The 17,683-nt window shown below is 47.9% G+C and overlaps 1 protein-coding gene across 1 annotated transcript; it reads left to right on the top strand.

Moving 5' to 3' along the window:
* The first annotated feature begins 426 nt into the window (after positions 1-426).
* Stra8 (stimulated by retinoic acid 8) lies at positions 427-17,176 on the top strand. The gene is made up of 8 exons (XM_035450706.1): positions 427-618; positions 5,056-5,131; positions 5,554-5,638; positions 8,029-8,055; positions 9,019-9,304; positions 11,827-11,900; positions 13,799-13,910; positions 17,102-17,176. Exons 1-8 carry the CDS (start codon positions 427-429, stop codon positions 17,174-17,176), a joined length of 927 nt encoding a protein of 308 aa, XP_035306597.1.
* Positions 17,177-17,683: the final 507 nt, after the last annotated feature.

Below are 17,683 nucleotides of genomic sequence, written 5' to 3'. Positions count from 1 at the left end.
GGTCTCGAACTCACAGAGACCCGCCTGCCTCTTCCTCCCAAGTGCTGGGATTAAAGGCGTGTGCCACCACCGAAGTAGGGCCATTCTTAAGGTTAGAAAGATCACTCAGTGTGGGACCCAAGTCCGTTTGGCTTGGGGCAGACTGTGAAGGACAAGCTCTCAGGGTTCAGGTGTGATCGTGGCCACAGAGATGAATGTCTGTGAATGTCGAGGTGAGCCCCAGGAATCACACTTCAGTAGGCGATCTGTGGTTGGTTGTGTGTCTTGTTGGTTATACTCACTGCCTCGGGAGCTGCCTTCTTTCTGTCTGTCTATCTGTCTGTCTGTCTGTCTGTCTGTCTGTCTGTCTGTCTGTCTGTCTGTCTTCCTCAGTGTTGTATCATTAAGATGCAGTGCTGAAAGGGGTACATTGTGTTGTAGATTATAATGGCCACCCCTGGAGAAGGCAACCAACCCAGTGATGAAGGGGCACCCCAGCCAGTGGTACAGCTGCAGCAGCTTGAGCCCCGGGTGGCCCGCAGACGCCTGTCCCAGGCCCGCCATCGAGCCACCCTGACAGGGCTCTTCAACAACCTAAGGAAGACAGTTTACTCCCAGTCTGATCTCACAGCCTCAAAGGTACAAAGACCTAGGGGTGGAGGAAACATTTGTCCACATGATGGGACTTGGGGATAAAGTAAGGGCTGGCTGGCCTAGAGTCCTGCTGCCCAGAGGCAAACTGCCAAAGCTGTGCTTCTCAGCCAGCAGCAGAGCAGCCTGACTTAAGAGGGAAATTACCGGTCAGAGGGAGATATGTGGTTACTTGGTTTCTTTGCATGTCCTGTTCATAGGCAACGGCCAGCCTCCAACAGATGCTCCAGGACCCTGTGCATCTATCTGCACACACACACACACACACACACACACACACACACACACACACACACACCCCTACAGCACCAGAAGTGTATGCACATACATGTACTACACAACACACCGGAACTCGTGAGCATGCTCAGCCTATCTGTACACATTGTGGGTTTTATGCACTAACTGTTCGTTCCCCTGGGCTCTCCAGGTACACATTGATCTTTTCTTGCTGTGTTTGGTTTTTTTATTGATGTTGATGTTTGAGGCAGTCTCCATGTAGCTCAGGCTGGCCTAGAACTTTCCAGAGAACAGGCCAGCCTTGAAATCACACCCTCTTGCCTTTGCCTCCCCAGTGCTAGGATGACAGACGTGGGCCACCCAGCTCTTTTTCTTCTCAGCTATCCTTTTATCTGCTAATTAACAGTAATTAATTAATTAGCTGTCAGAGATTAAAGAAGGACCTGGTAGGTGGGGTGTTGATAGAAGAAAGCAAATTTATAACTGTAGGAGTATTACAGGAGACCATGGGGGGGGGGTCCTGTATTTCCTCACCGTCTTAACGGAAGTGGGAGAGAGAGGGAAGGATGGAGAGATGGGTGAGGAGAGACTTGACCTCCTGTAGAAGTAGAAGACAAGGCCCGATGCACTTCCCACATATCTCTCTGTGAACTCTCTGAAATCCTGTACCTATTCCCAGCTAGTTGGCATTCCTCCAGGGGTGGTACCTTCAGCAAAGCAGCATCTATGAACTGGTCATAGATTTCCCAGAGGATTCTCATTTGGGGGTTGGGGTAGGAGGACAACACGGAAAAGCTCCCGAGTAGGTCCAGGCCTCTGAGGAAATTTTTAAAAGGTGACATGACACCTGACCATTTTGTTCAAATCTACAACTGGCACACGGACTGTTTTCAGCTTCAGGAATCTCAGAGATTTCCTCTGCCCTTGGAGAAGGGTGGGGTCCTGGTGAGTAGTAGAGGAAAGCCAGGCTCAGCAGCTCAGGGTGCAGGCCTGGGGTCTCCACTGAGAGGCAGAGGGTTCCCCAGGCCGTGTGCTCTGCATCTGCTGAATAAGGACAAGCTTGCTTGTGCTTTTGAAGGGCATAGAAACCTAAAGTCCCCGTCAATGACCAATGGAGCAGTGTTCGCAAACTATCAGGATGAACAAACAGAAAACAGGTACCCAGGGCCTTGTTGGATGCCTTACAGTGTAAGGGGTGTGGCTACATTTGGAGAAAAACCATAGCACCCCCAAACTTTGGACTTCATGCTTTAGCGGCAGGTAAGAGCCTGGCTCTTGACTAGTCTCGGTGAATGAGGCAAGTCACTTCTGGCCTTCAGTTCCCACACCTGCTAAACGAGGGATTGCTAATGGCTTCCTCGTAGGTCTCGATGGGTTTTCCAAGACTCACAAGAAACGATGAGCAGTGCTGGCCATCAGACATCATCCTGTTGTTTCCCGGGATGTTGAAGTTATTCGTTCCCCACACCTGTGCTCACACCGCTCTTATTTTACAGACCAGGAGACCAAGGCTCTGAAAAGCTAAACTGTCTGCATTGAACGGCACAGCCACAGTGCCTGGGAACCAGGCGTCTGCTGTCTTTTTTCTTTCTTGGTTACTGGAGGGACAGTCCAGGCTTCCACATGGTGAAAGTCGCTCTGTGAGAGTGATGTGCGACAGGGTCTTCTTAGCTCTCCAAGGCTGCCACAGCAAGACAGCAGACATGGGGTGTGGGTACTTCTAGAGGCTGTGGAATCCAAGGCCAGGGGACAGCATCAAGGGACATCATTTGTGTCGCCATTGGGTTGTGGCATCTTCCAGCAGTTCCTGCCATTCCTTGACTTGTAGTGGCACCACTCCAGCCATACATTCATGTTCCCTGTCCTCATGTCATTTTCTCCCTGTAGCAGTGTTCTGTCTCTGTCCACGTTTCTCCTTTTCTTTTTTCTTTTTCTTTTTCTTTTTTTTTTGTGTTTTTGTTTTTGTTTTGTTTTGTCTTTGGAGGCCATCCTGGAACCAGCTCTTGTAGACCAGGCTGGTCTCGAACTCACAGAGATCCTCCTGCCTCTGCCTCCCGAAGGCTGGGATTAAAGGCGTGCGCCACCAACGCCCGGCACGTTTCTCATTTTCACAAAGGCACCAATCATATTGAATCGGGGACCAGTCCAAAGGCTCCATTTTAACATGGTTACACTACCCCCAAATAAATAAATAGATTACTGTCACAGCTGCCAGAGAGGTAGGGACCTCAGCATATCTTTTTCTGTGTTGTGGTGGGATTTGTGGGGGAGGGGAGATAATTCGGTCAGAACAAAAGTTCTAAGAAAGTGGGCCTACTAAAGCATTCTAAAGGGCAGGAGAGAGTCCAGCAGGCAGAGGTGCGTGCCATCAAGCCTGATGACCTGAGTTCAATCCACAGAACCCACGAAGCAGAAGGAGAGAGGAGCCCCTGAAAACTGTCCTGTCCCCTCTGCATAGGCATTGTGGTGTACCCCCCGTCCTAAAATAAATGTTTAAAAAGTAGAAATGAGGGGACTGGAGAGATGGTTCAGTGGTGAAGAGCACTAGATGCTCTTCTAGAGGACCCAGGTTCAAGTCCCAGCACCCACATGGCCATCTGTAACTCCAGTTCCAGGGCTTCTGACACCCTGACACAGAGATGCATGCAGGCAAAACACCAATAAACATAAAATAAAAATAAATTGTATGTTTAAAAAATAGAAATGAAAAAATACTCCAGAAGAAATGTCAATATGTCTGGCTTCCCTGACGCAGCAGGACACTAAGAAGGCAGTCTCAGTGGCTGAGTGTCTAGCTAGAATGTGCCATCTGCAGCATTATAAAACCAGGCGTGGTGGTGCACACCTGTAAATTAAGCACTCTGGAAGAATCAGAAGTTTGAGGTCATCCTTGGATGCACAGCGTGCTTGAGTTCACACTGGGCTACACAAGACCCAGCCTCAAAGAAAGAGAAGAAAACAGGGCAAGGGAAACGCTGAGGTCCAGCTGAGCCCAGACAGGCCACTGGCTCTGGACCAAAATGTCAGTGTCACAGACTTTCGTAGCTGCTATGACCAAACATCATATCCTGGGGAATTTATAAACCACAGAAATGCATTGCTCACAGCCCTGGAAGATAGATAGCCTGTCTAAGTTCAAGGTGGCAGCGGATTTAATGTCTATTGTGTCTGTTTCATTTAAAGTTCAATCCAGCCATGTCCTCACTTGGAAGAAGTGAAAAGCTCCCTTGGGCCTCTTATCTCAGGGGTTTTAGTCTCATACATGCAGTGTCTGCTCTCATGACAATCACCTCAAAAGTGCCACCTTTGGATATCTTCAAATGAGGGTTAGGTTCAACATCTGTATCAGGAAGAACACGAATGTTTAGACCACAGTAGCCAGAGCACCATCTTGTTCTAAGGGCAAGCCAAGATTCTGACCACAGAGTGGCCTTGGGCTCATAGTCCTTTGACAGACAGTGCATGAGTCCCAGGACAAGGACAGTGGGGTATATAGGACAAAGTGGGGGAAGGAAGGGAAAACTTCTGAGTTCAAATTCACAGAACATTTGCTATTTGTAGGTCACATGAAATATGCTTAGACCACATAAAAAGTATTTAATTATTTTATTTGTTCTTTTTTTTTTTTTTAAAAACAGGGCCTCATGTATTCTAAGCTGGCCTTGAACTTACTGTGCGACTGACTTTTTGAACTCCTGATATCCTCCTGGCTGTACTTACAGAGTTCTGTGATTATAGGCATGTGCCACCATGCCTAGTCCTATGAAGTATATGAATTTAGCAAATTAACATTTTGAGGAAAGGAGAGTGAGTTGCCTATGGTCACAACTTGAGCAGCAGTCTAGTGACCTGTGTGCGAGCCTGAGGTTGACATTCAGCCTGCTGAGCCTCCTTGTCAGTGTCCCACCTGCAAGCAGCCTCTACAGGCACAGCAGCTGTTTTCTAAACACAACTTGTTTCCAAATACTCTGTCTTTCAGTGAGCATCCATTTCTAGAATACGAGCGCATCTCAGTGCCTTCTGTGCATTGGGACAAACTTCCTGTCCACTCCACAGACAAGGCCAAGGATGGGGCTTTGCATTGAGGGAGTGTGGCCTCCGACTGGGAAGGGGTTTCCTGGGTCTGGGAAAGAAAATAGTCCCTGCAGTGATGAAAGGCTGTCTTTTCAACAGTGTCTGTGTCCTCAGTGGCAGGTACTGAATAAGACGAAGATTCATATTCAGGAACTGGAACAAACCCTGGACAATTTGCTGAAGCTCAAAGGCAAGAGACCCCCCCCTCCCCCAGAGAAGGCTGGCTCAGGTTTTCCATTGAAGGCAGAGGTAGGGTTACACAACATCGGCAGACTCATGTCAGGAACACACAGTGTATCGGGCACTGTGCTTGGGCCATAACTGGCCCCTGTCCCAGGGAACCTGTAGCCCGGAAGCATGGGCAAGGGTCCCAAGGCTGGGTGGGTTTGATGAGTTCCTTAACGGGACACGGCTGAAGACACTTGACCTGTGCTTCAGAGACCAGAGAGGAAGTAGACCAGCACTTGACCTGAGCTTTCCCTGGAAAGTGAAAACCTGGGAGGGTCAAGGTTTTCCAGGCCCACTCCATAGGCTCCCTGAACCAGTCAGGCAGGAGAGACCCAAAGGGTCTGCTTTTTCTCTCTATGACTCTTGCCCTCACCTCACTGATAGGATCCTTCAACCTGGAGGATGGGAATGCCAGCAGCCTAGAGGAGGTCAAGGAAGAATACGCCAAAATGTACTCTGAGGATGACAGGTAAGACCAGGCAGGCACCAGGAGGAGGGAGCCTGTTGTCTTTCCCTGGAAGCCTTTGATGCTGAGGTGCAGCGGCCTACAGTAAGCAAGGCTGTCAGGGCTGCTGTTCACCCACTACAGCCGTCTCATTCCAGGGAGAACTCTGTTCTCCTTTATCTTAATAACATGGCTTAGACATTCTTCCTAAATGATCTATGCTTATTACAGAAATCATAGAGAAAAGCATCTCACCTCTCAAAGGAAGGTCTCTTTTAACACTGAAGACTGTCCATCCATCTGGCATTTTTAATTTTCCACATTACTTTAGAGAAATGAGATCATGGGGTTTACCCATGTATCTCGATGTCTCTCTCTCTCTCTCTCTCTCTCTCTCTCTCTCTCTCTCTCTCTCTCTGTGCTCTGTGTGTGTGTGTTGTGTGTGTGTGTGTGTGTGTGTGATATTATTTATATTAGTTTATATGTCTCAATTAATAGCTTTGTTTATAGGAAAATGCCAATCCTGGCCTTTTCAAATCTCATGGAAATACAAGCCAAATTAGAGTCAGAGCAGCCACAGCGTCTTAGGGGAAAGATGGGTGTCACAGACGTGAAAGGGTGTTAGCTGGGGTCACAGTCAGACTTGAACAGAGAGACTGGCCTGAGGAAGGTCTTTCTTCTACTTTTGTCCCATTGTTATTACTGTTCTCGTCACCGTGACTCAGACCCCGGAGATGACGACTCAAAGGAGGAAGCGTTTCTTTTGCTCACATCTGTATTGAGTTCAGTCTAGGGTTGTTTGAACCGGACATTGTGACAGCAGGGATGTGTGGAAGGGGGAAGACAGAAAGCAAAGAGAGGGATAAGAAGGGGCCGGGGGCTGGAGAGATGGCTCAGAGGTTAAGAGCACTGACTGCTCTTCCAGAGGTCCTGAGTTCAATTCCCAGCAACCACATGGTGGCTCACAGCCATCCATTATGAGATCTGGTGCCCTCTTCGGGCATGCAGGCATACACGAAGGCAGAATGTTGTATACATAATAAATAAATCTTACAAAAAAAGAGAAGGGGCCAGGGACAAGATGTCCCCAAAGCCCCACCCCAGTGGCCCACTTCCTATAGCTAGACCCTACAATCTTATGTCCCCAGGACTCCCATCCCAAATAGTGTCACCAACAGAGACCAAGCCCTCAACACATGAGACTTTTTGGGAGAAGAAGGAGGGGAACTCCATAACAGAAAGCATAACAGAAGACAAGTTTGCACTTAGGTTCCTCACTGCCTGTGCTTTTCATGCGTGTTGTATGGGTACAGTCTTCGTTCTGCATTGCCATCGAGATGTGACACAGTTCCCATGCATGGAACCCACAGGCTCCAGAGTGGCTCTGACTGCATCTTAGACTGGAGGGCCAACCATCAGGCTGTGTCATCTCCAGTGGCCTTATGGCATGTCTATCTCCAATGGCATGTTATATGTCCAGGTTGGCCTCTGATGAGTGCCAGTCATGCTAACCCATATCAGAGAGGGCTATAAACTACTTACTGTTACAGCCTACCAAAATCTGCTCCTTGAAGTGATGTTACTCAGGGTTTTCTTGTTTGTTTGTTTATTTGTTTGTTTGTGGACAGTTAGAAGTTTTATTTTCTTCTTCGTACTTTTTCCCTCTGGTTTCTAGAATTTTATTTTATTTTTTAAGTAAAAAAAAAACTAATTTTTTGTTCTAGTTTTATTTTATATGTTTGGGTGTTTTGCCTGTATGTAGGTCAGTGTCCCATGTGCATGCAGTGTACCGGGAGACTGGGTGCTTGATCCCCAGGACTGGAGTTATACATGGTTATGAACAGCCATATGGGTGCTGAGGATTGAACCTGGGTACTTTGGAAGAGCAACCAGTGCTCTTAACCACTGAGCCATCTCTCCAGTCCTGTTTTCCAAATTTTTAACAATGAATGTGTATTATAGACTGTGGGAAATAATTATTAAGTATATGTCCTTGGATAAATTAGTATTTAATATTAATTAAATTAATAATATATTAAATGTTAGCTATATTTTCCTAGTGGAAAATTTTGTTAAAAATCAAGTTACACCATGTGAAGACCTTAAAAACCATGCCAAGAAGAAAGAAATCTCCTCCAATCTCCCTCCATACAGGCTTTATCACTTTCTTGTTCACAGAGGAATGAAATAAGCATGTGAGTTTTCCTCTATACCCTGCGGATATGGTAAAGTGACTGAATTTCAGATGATGTACCTTCCATTTTATATTCCTAAGGTCTACTTGGTTATTGTCTATATAGTTGGATTAAATAGTCGGTGAAACTACATTATGAATGTCTGTGTCCGTGTTCACTGGCAATATGTGCCTAGCACTCTGTTGACTCTGTGTTCTCCCCCAGTGTTCTCCTAAACAGTTTTCCTCAGAACAGCTCCCCGCCATGGTGCCCCCCTGAGGCTGTTGGGAAGGATGCTGAGGAAGGAGAAAATGAGGAAGAGAGAGAAGAGGGGGGGAAACAGGAAGAGGAGGAAGAGGAGGAGGAGGAGGAGGAGGAGAAAAAAGTTGATCTCTCACACGTCTCTACCACTCTGTTGCCTGACCTCCTGGAATTCGAACGGTGTGCACAATGGGGAGGGATGGTTTACTGACCAGGGAGATTCTGGGGGAAAGGGGACAGACACTCCCGCTGGCCTGTGTGGTGGCCTCCAAGCATGCATGATCCAGACCAGGTCCCAATCTACAGGATCTCCATGTGGGAGGCACCCCATGGAGACCTGCCAAGGGGCTGGGCAAACACTGTGGAAGTTACATTCGTGTAGCAAATCCATTGCTTTTATTTAGAGTGGGTAAATATTTACTTGGGGTCCCTGGGAAACGAGGACTGAAGGTGATTTCTGGTGTTCACCCCTGGGTCTACCACACACACACCTCAGAAGTCTGCTTTCCGAGGTAAGAGAACCAGGCCGTGTCTGCACTTACAGAAAGAGAGTGACTGGCTTGTTCAGACCTTTATTGCCTCCTCCACAGACTTGAGACCCTTCCAGCAGTCATGTTGGCATGGACTGGAGACAAGGAGATTTCACTCCATAGCTGAGTCCTTCAAGCCCCAAATTCAAGGTGTGCAGCAGGCCAGCCACTTTATAGCCTCAGAATGTTCCATAGTGCGGGGAGTTAATGCAGCCGTGCCTTCCACGAGGCAGAGAGTTTAGGAGCAGCAGAAATTGGAGAGGCATAAATGTGTGTTCTCCGTGGCCCTCCAGATGACTTCTGCCTTCCTGGGGCCAGGCAAAGGCAGAGACAAAACCATGCTGTTGGCAAACCAAGCAATGGTAGCCATGAGTGTGAGCTGTCGTCTGATCATAAGGAGGCAGCTACAGGTCTAAGGGACATACCACTTGTGTTGCAGGTACCTCAACTTCTACAAGCAGACCATGGACCTCCTGACCATGAATGGCATCATCTCCCCACAGGAAGAGATAATCCCCATCGTCTCCGCGGCCGTCTCCCACCTGTGGCAGACTCTCTCTGAGGAGAAGAAAGCCAGTCTCCTACAGGTGTGGGAGCAGCAGAGCACCACCTTCTCAGACCTCGCAGAGGCCTGTCTAGAGCTGGCCTGTGTGGAGGATAGTGTGAAGGACAGCGGGGTGGACAGCCAAGGGGCCAGCTGCTCACTGGACTCCACACCGGAAGAGGTGATTAGACCTGTGTGGCAGTCCTTTGCCTTGACTGGCTTTCTTTAGCTTTTTCTCCTTTCCTTTTTTCCTTCCTTCCTTCGATTTATTATGTATACAGTGTTCTGCCTGCATGTATGCCTGTATGCCAGAAGAGGGCACCAGATCTCATTATAGATGGCTGTGAGCCTCCGTGTGGGTGCACAGAATTGAACTCAGGACCTCTGGAAGAGCAGTCAGTGCTCTTAACCTCTGAGCTGTCTCTCTCCAGGCCCAGCCTTGACTTTCTTGTTTTGTTTGGTTTGGGTTTTGGTTTTTCGAGAGGGTTTCTCTGTATTGTTTTGGAGCCTGTCCTGGAACTCACGCTGTAGACCAGGCTGGCCTCGAACTCACAGAGATCTGCCTGCCTCTGCCTCCCAAGTGCTGGGATTAAAGGCATGTGCCACCAACGCCCGGCCAGCCTTGACTTTCTTAATGCCCCTCAATGGGTGACTCATGAGAGGGCTTTGTATATGTGAAGACAGCAAGTGGCCTGCCATGTGTGGACTAATTATAGCTGGGGGGTAACTGTCTGGGCTCTCTATCTCAGATCTGTGGGAAGGAAAAGCAAGTTGATAGGCACAGGAGCACAGGCCTTTCCATGGCCCCTTTCCTGATAGCCTTTGAAGTGACATCAGGGAGGTCATAGAAGACACCGAAAGTGTCCAGAAAACTAGCTGGATGGCCAAGGTCTCAAAGGCTTATGTTCCAGGGGGACACACTGAGGAAGACGGCAGAGCAGATGCTTGCCCTCTGGGAAAGAATTGCATACACTGGGTAGGAGTGAGAGCCCCTGGCAAACCAGTGAACCCCTCAGGGTGGCTGCAGTGTAAGGGGGTGCTGGAGAAAAAGGAAGCAGGTCCACTCACACGTCTCAGTCAATATTTCTCCTGCGGTGTTTGGAGCCTCCTTATGCCAGACCCAGAGTATTAAGTCTTCCCATCTGTAATTCAAATTTACCTGGGCACCATGTGTTTTTATTTGCTAGGTCTCCCAGTCTAAAGTGCAAATCACACTTGTCTGAACACTTAGTATTCTGTTTGAACATAAATTCAGAAATAAACAGGGCCAAAAACTATAAAAACAAGATTCTACATTGGAAGTGTATCCTCATGTCATTAATCATTGTAACTTTTGTCTTATAACATAATGAAGGAAAGGACTGCAGAGAAATAGGTCAGTGTGTCAGCAATGTGGCGGCGGAGTCACTCGGTGATCCTTAATTCACCTATTCCTGGTTCAGAACGCCCAGTGTTCATGAAGTTCTTTTATGAAGCAGACAACCTTTAATACCGCCAAAGTATTTGAGTTTCCAATACATACATACATACATACATACATACATACATACATGCATACATACTTATTTACTTCTTGCAGCAGCTCTACAGCTGCACTGTTGTCATCTTGCCCCTTTGGTATCATTGTAGAATTCCTGAACCTGGGAAATTAACAACAAACTTGTTGGCTCATGGTTTGGGGGAGGAAAACCTACGCCCTGTGACTACATCTTGCTGGGCTCTTCTTGCTATGTCTTTACATTAGACGGGAGGGGAGGAGGAAGGAGGGGGTATTTTATTATTTTATTCTTAATTATGAAAGTGTGTGTTCGTGCATGCGTGTGTGTGTGTGTGTGTGTGTGTGTGTGTGTGTGTGTGTGTGTGTGTGTGTGTACATGAGTACAGTTGCCTACAGAGTTGAAAAGACGTCAGATTTCCCCTGGAGCTGGGCACAGAGGCAGTTGTGAACTGCCCAGTGGGTCCTTTGCAAGAGGCTTGTATGCTCTTAACCGCTGAGACATTTCTCCAAACCCTAAAGCCCAAGTCATCAATATAAGAGTTTTGGAATGGACCGACGTTTAACTGTAGCAGATGTGACTTGTTTTGTAAAAGAGAGTTTGAGAGGAGTACCTTGCTGAGCTTGGCAGTGAATGACTGGCCTTGGCAAAGCTGTCCCTCAGCCTTACCTTGTATTCAGATACCCAGGATGAGATGGGGGTTGTGTGTTGTGAACTTGAATAGATCTCCACCTGGGGAGGTTTGGATGGTTGGATGGGCCTTCCCTGGCTGTAACTTGAAGCTTGGCTTTGGCTGTTGCCTCTCGTGTCTAAGTTGCTGCCGTTTTTTTTTTTGTTTGTTTGTTTTGTTTTGTTTTGTTTTTTTTTTTTGAGAGGAGAGGGTAGCAGGGTAGCAGTCCCCAGTTCTTGCTCCTTCCTCCTTGGGAGTCACTCCTTGGAAAGATCACTGAGCAGAAACTCTGAGTTTGGGGCTAGATTTGACACGCGTGTGCTTTGGATGGACAGGTTGCTAAGAAATAGCCTGCATACTGTTCTTGCCCAGCAGCTCCAGCATGCAGCAGACTGCAGCCACAGTTCTGACACAGGCCCAGCAGTCCCGGGCATGCAGCAGACTGCAGCCACAGTTCTGACACAGGCCCAGCAGTCCCGGGCATGCAGCAGACTGCAGCCACAGTTCTGACACAGGCAATGGTATGCTTTCTTTCAGGCCCTTTTTGAAGATGCTTTTGATGTGGCCAGTTTTCTGGACAAGAGTGAGGCTCAGCAGATGGCTAACATCAGGTGAGGAAGGTGCTTTGGCAAAGTATTACGTATATACGTGGGTATGAGAGTGCAGCTGGTGAGTGTGTGGTATACATGTGTACATACATGAATTTGTACCAGTGTGCGTATGGGTATGACACTGTTAGCTTGTGTGTGTTGGGGGGGTACACACGAGAGCATCATTCCTGAGATGTTTGCAGCTACTCTTCTCCATCCTACAGACAGACACATAATCCCCAGAGGAGGAAACTCCTCCCCACTGTCCCGAGGCTAGCACATACCCAGTTACCTGCTCAGGTTTTCAGAGCATGATTCTTACTTGCCTGGTTTCCCCATGTTTCTTTGGCCCTGCTTGTGCCTGCTCTGGGCAGTCACAGCCTCACTACTGGTCCATCCTTACACAACAGACCTTAGAAACAACCGACTCTTATTGCTCAAGGTTCTGGAGGTTGGGACTTCAAGATCAAGGCCAAGGCAAAGCCTGGAGAAGGCCAGTTCCCTACAGATGTCACCTTCTCTGTGTAAACAGATCTCCCTAGGGCCTCTTTTTGATATCTTCCCATCATTCTGGGGGGGGCAGATATCAGAATATAAGTCTGGGGGCAATGTTAACCTTTGGTCTATGAGGCAGGCTATGTATGGCAGTCAACCTTGCAGAAATGGGGCACAGAGAACTGGGTCAACTTAGGAATAAGCTTTGAGTTGAAGGGATCTCCAGGCTGTACAAAGAGGGACTGATAGAAACAGAAGGAGGCTGAACAAAAGGATGGCTGCACCATGGTGAGAAGATGGGAAATGGGAAAATGGGATCTGGGAAGATTTAAAGCAAGAAGCAGCTTGGCTCCACCTGTACCAAAGCAGGATGGGGAGGCTTTTCCCAGAATGTGACAGTCCAGAACGGGAGCTCTGCAGTGGCTGTTTGAGTAGCTGTGGTCTTGGCTGAAAATATGCCTGGCATGTAAGTTTCTTTTTTTTTCCATGGGACTGAGGGACAGCCACATCCCTATGATCAGAGTGAATAGTCTTCCCAGTGGCAGCCTGGGCTGCAAGGAGTCCTAGGAGCCATGGCCTCAGTGACTTCAAGCAGAGCTTCAGGCTGCCTGAATATCCACCTTAGTTCTTCCATTCTGCCTCCCTCGCCCAGGTCTCACCAAACTTGGGGATTGCCAGGAAGCTATGCAATGTGAGCACTTCCCACCTAGTGGGGAGAAGCAGAAATCGACATTCCTACTTCTGCACTGGGTTTAGGTTGTACAAACAACTTTGTCAAGAAGTTTTCAGAGTGTATATGTCAATCTATTAGGAAGTCCTCATTCCGCTGAAAAGACAAAAAAAAAAAAAAAAAAAAAAAAAAACTATTAAAATGTCTTTTCCTGCCTTCCATAGAAAAGGATCCCTGGGCTAACTGGAACATCCTTCCAGGAAAAAGCGAGGGCAGTTTTGTCCTATGATACCCACAGCCTTGCTACTACAAGGCACCAGTTGCACAGGGCTGCTCCTAAAGATAGACGAAGCCCACTAAACAGAACTACTGTTTCCTCAAAGCTGAGTACCGTGGGAAAATCAGAGTGAGGACCACTCCCTGGCTGAACTCACACTATGAACACCACCCCAAACTGCTTCACATAAACCCAGAACCACAAGCTCTGCTGCAGGAGACTGACAGAGAGCAAGAGGGGTTCTCATTCCTTCACTCAGGAGCTCACAGCTTAGAACACTACATTAAGACCCAAGAAGCAAGGCTTGCCACAGTCACCTTCCAGGCCTGCCAGATATGGCACTTCAGTGAAGCACTACACATTCCCTAGGAACAGCCCTGGGCTCCTTGACAATTCTTAAAGTTTTCACAGTAAGCCAGTTTTTAGGGCATGGGAGAAAGGTTAGTATCTAATGGTTTCTATTTCCTCTGCTGTCAGCTCTGTGTTTGCCAACTGCAACCCAGAAAATCTAGAGGAGAAATTTCAGCTCTACATGCAGATCATTGAGTTCTTTAAAGGCCTTTGCTGTGCTAACACTCCACTGAACCAGGTAAGATAGAGAGAGTAGGGACAGCAAGACCTCTGCCCGACTCCTTTAAGATAGAAAAAAAAAGGTCCTTTAGCAGGGAGGGCACTCTAGCCCACCCTGACTGCAACACCCCAGGGGGCTTTCAGGCTCTCTGTTTGCTTCGAAGTTGTTCACCTTCAGTCCAGTGTCTCTGGTACAGTGGGGGATACCAGGGACCTGGAGGAAGAGACAGAGGGATGTCCTCCATAACAGAGCTGTAGTTGTTTTGTTTTTGTTTTTTCCTATTTGCTCTTTGGGGGCCCACCACTCAGCTCCCAAATAATCACACAGAGGCTAATTCTTTCTTATGAATTCCTGTCCTTAGCTTGGTTTATTTCTAGTCAGCCTTTCTAAACTTAAATTATCCTGTCTGCCTTTTGCCTCTAGATTTTTGTCTTTCTCTGTTCTATATGCCTTTTTTACTTTTTACTCCGTAGCCTTGCCGTGTAGCTGGGTGGCCGCCCCTGACATCCTCTTCTCCTTCTCCTTTTCTCTCTCCTTGATCTCCTCTTTCCAGATTTCTCCCCCTATTTATTCTCTCTGCCTGTCAGCCCCACCTATCCTCTCTCCTGCTTGGCTATTGGCCGTTGAGCTCTTCATTAGACCAATCAGGCATTTTAGGCAGGCAAAGTAACACAGCTTCACAGAGTTAAACCAATGCAACATAAAAGAATGCAACGTATCTTTGCATCATTAAACAAATGTTCCACAGGGTAAGCAAGTGTAACACATCTTCAACTAATATTCCACAACACAGATCTGCACAGAAGTCCTGTGAAGCTGGGGCCAGCTCCCAGGGGCTGGCTCCCAGCATTCACCCATAAGTCCTGTATAAAGTACTTTAGTGTTCTGTGACTGCAGTAGTATTTCAGATCATCTTTTGAAGGCTAACTTCTCTCCTGAAAGCTGATGTTATAGCTGATGGTGACATAAGTCACAGGAATCTAGGTTAGTAGGCCGTTCCTGAAACTCTCATGGGGGAGGAAGATTGTGACTACACCACCAGGAGACAGGACCTTTCAGATGCACTGCCATGATTTTTCTTGGCCAAACAAGCAAGATAGAGCTGTTTGTTTACAATAGTAATAGAACAATAGCAAACATTTTCAGTGAGGGCACTATTTCCATACACCAACGTGTACTTTGGCCCGTTTCTCACTGGTTCATCATTTTCCCCTGCTCATACCACTTTCAGCCCCCACTTGGGGCCAGTGTCTGTCCCTGTAGTCCACTCTCCACTTCCCACCCCCCCCCCAGTGCTCATCCCATAGCAACTACCCCACTCTTTCTGTTGGATGTAGTTAGATGAGTATGTTTTGCCAAGATCTTAAAAACAGATTCAACTGCTGGGCATTGGTAGCACATGCCTTTAATCCCAGCACTCAGGGTCCTTGTTCCACGTTATGAGACGAGACTTAGAAGCTGTGTTTTGAAAGTGGTGGTGCAGGAAGCCTTGTGGATAGACTGGTGTGTGAAGGGAAATTTCCTCCTCTTCTAAGTTGCACCTCCAGCTCTCTGCTGCCCCTGTCACCTTCGTGGGAGGGTGTAAATGAAGCTCTGTCTGCCTCCCACTGCATTCTCTAAATAGTGGCTTAAAACAGCAGATTCACACCATAGATCTGACAGCCAGAAGACTGAAATGAAGCCTTAGCAGGGCTGGGCTGCTTCTGGAAGCTCTGGTGGCGAGTCCTCCTATGCCTCACTCTAACTTCTGATGGTTCTGACAGTGCTCAGCTTCTCTAGAGCCGGAGGGGTGGGCATTTGCAGAGCTCAAACCCCACATCTAGGTATCAGCCTTGGGACCAGGGCGGACTCTCCTTAGATGGTTGACTGGTACCGGAACTATAAGGATCAGCCCTGATCCAAGGGCTACCAAACAGCAGGAGTCATTTTCTGCTTGGCAGAGAGAAGGAAATCAAAAACACTGGAATGAATTTTAAGGGAAGTGACAATAGAGAGTCCTGAGAGGTTGCTTGGCGTCTTTGCCAAGAATGAGAAGCTTTTGCTAAACACAGTAATTTTTGTTTTGTTTTTAAAGTGTTTTTTTTTTCATAATAGGTAACATATCTACATGGTACAAAATTCAAAACTTATCAAAAATATTCAATTAAATCTTAGTCTCTCCAACTGGCCCAAGTTAGAGGGAGCTCACAGACTAAGGGTTGACAACTGGGGAACCTGCATGGGACCAAACTAGGCCCTCTGAATGTGGGTGACAGTTATGAAGTTATGAGACTTGATCTGTTGGGGGGTGGTGCTGGCAGTGTCACCAGGATCTATCCTAGGGGCATGAACTGGCTTTTTGGAGCCCAATCCCTATGGCCTTGATAAAGGGGAGGGGCTAGGTCCTGCCTCAACTTGATATGCCAGACTTTGTTGACTCCCCAAGGAAGACTTTACCCCCTCTGAGAAGGGGATTGGGGGAAGGATGGGAGGCAGAGGGGTGGAAGGAGGGGAGGGAGGGGGAACTGGGGTTGGTATGTAAAATGAAAAATACATTTTTTTTGTTTGTTTTTCGAGACAGGGTTTCTCTGTGTAGCTTTGGAGCCTATCCTGGCACTCACTCTGTAGACCAGGCTGGCCTCGAACTCATAGAGATCTGCCTGCCTCTGCCTTCCCAGTGCACCACCAACACCTGGCCGAAAAATAAACTTTTTTAAATTAAAAAAAAAAAGCTTAGTCTCTCTCCTACCATTGTCCTTGCTTTACTATCCCATGGTTTTCCCAGAGGCCATTGCCATGGCGGGTTCCCTGCACATCCATTCCAAGGCCATGTATGGATGTTTACATGTTCTTTCAAACACAATGGTTGCCTACTGTGCACAGGGCCTTGCCCTGAGCTCTTTTCCCTAAAACCAGTCACATGGTCCATGGCTGGGTGCACCATGGTGCGGGTCACCAGTAGACGGGCATTTAGATAAAGCTTTAAGATTTTACCTCTCTTATGGGTGCCTGGAAATTCCAAGCATGGGGCAGAAGCCAACTCTCCGCCCTTCCTGGGAGTCACGGGATGCTTTGATGAACTCAGTGGAAACAAGCATGCCCCTCTACCTGGCGCTGCAGGCAGAAGGCGGTAGACTGGAGAGCTGAGCATATCCAGAATGCTGGGACCTTCTTAACTGCCTGGAAACAGGTTGATCCTAACTTCCAGTCTCTTGTTTTGCGATTGGCAGGAACCAGATCCCCCGGTCGATGATGATCTGATGCTGCTCAAGTGCCTGGAGACCTTTGATGACGAAGACCTGTAATGCAGACGGCCTGGGAAGGGAAGGGTTGAGTGAGGGGGTGGTTTTCAAGTTTCATTGCTAGTAGCTAGGTTGCACCGCCTTGTTTTCCAAGACTCTTTGAGAAAGTCTGTTCCCAGAAGGCTTTTTGATGTTCTTAGTTTCTGGTAGTTATAAAATGTTCAGAGAAGCATAACCTTGCGTTGGTCTTTTGGGCTTATTGACTATAAGGCACTAGTCTGCTGCAGGGCACACAGCCACTATGTCCCTGCTCAGGGGTGGATGGGCAGATACCATGTGTAGCCAAGGCCCAGGCCATGAGCTTTTCAAGAAGGCTGTAGGCAGGATCTGCCCCTGTGGGGGATGGCATATCAAGTCCTCTCAGTGTGTACTGGACTCAGGCATTGCTGTGGTGGATTCTCCAGAGACCTGAAGCTCGGTTGCTCATCTTGTGTGCACCGGAAGCCCAGGAACAGTGCTTAGCTCAACCCTGCACTTCAGGGCCACAGAGCAGAACCTGGCACACCTGCT

The sequence above is a fragment of the Cricetulus griseus genome, assembly GCF_003668045.3.
Source record: "Cricetulus griseus strain 17A/GY chromosome 1 unlocalized genomic scaffold, alternate assembly CriGri-PICRH-1.0 chr1_0, whole genome shotgun sequence".
Lineage (NCBI taxonomy): Eukaryota > Metazoa > Chordata > Mammalia > Rodentia > Cricetidae > Cricetulus > Cricetulus griseus.
Note: the sequence above shows the minus strand (reverse complement) of the source record. Positions and strands in the feature narration are given on the sequence as shown.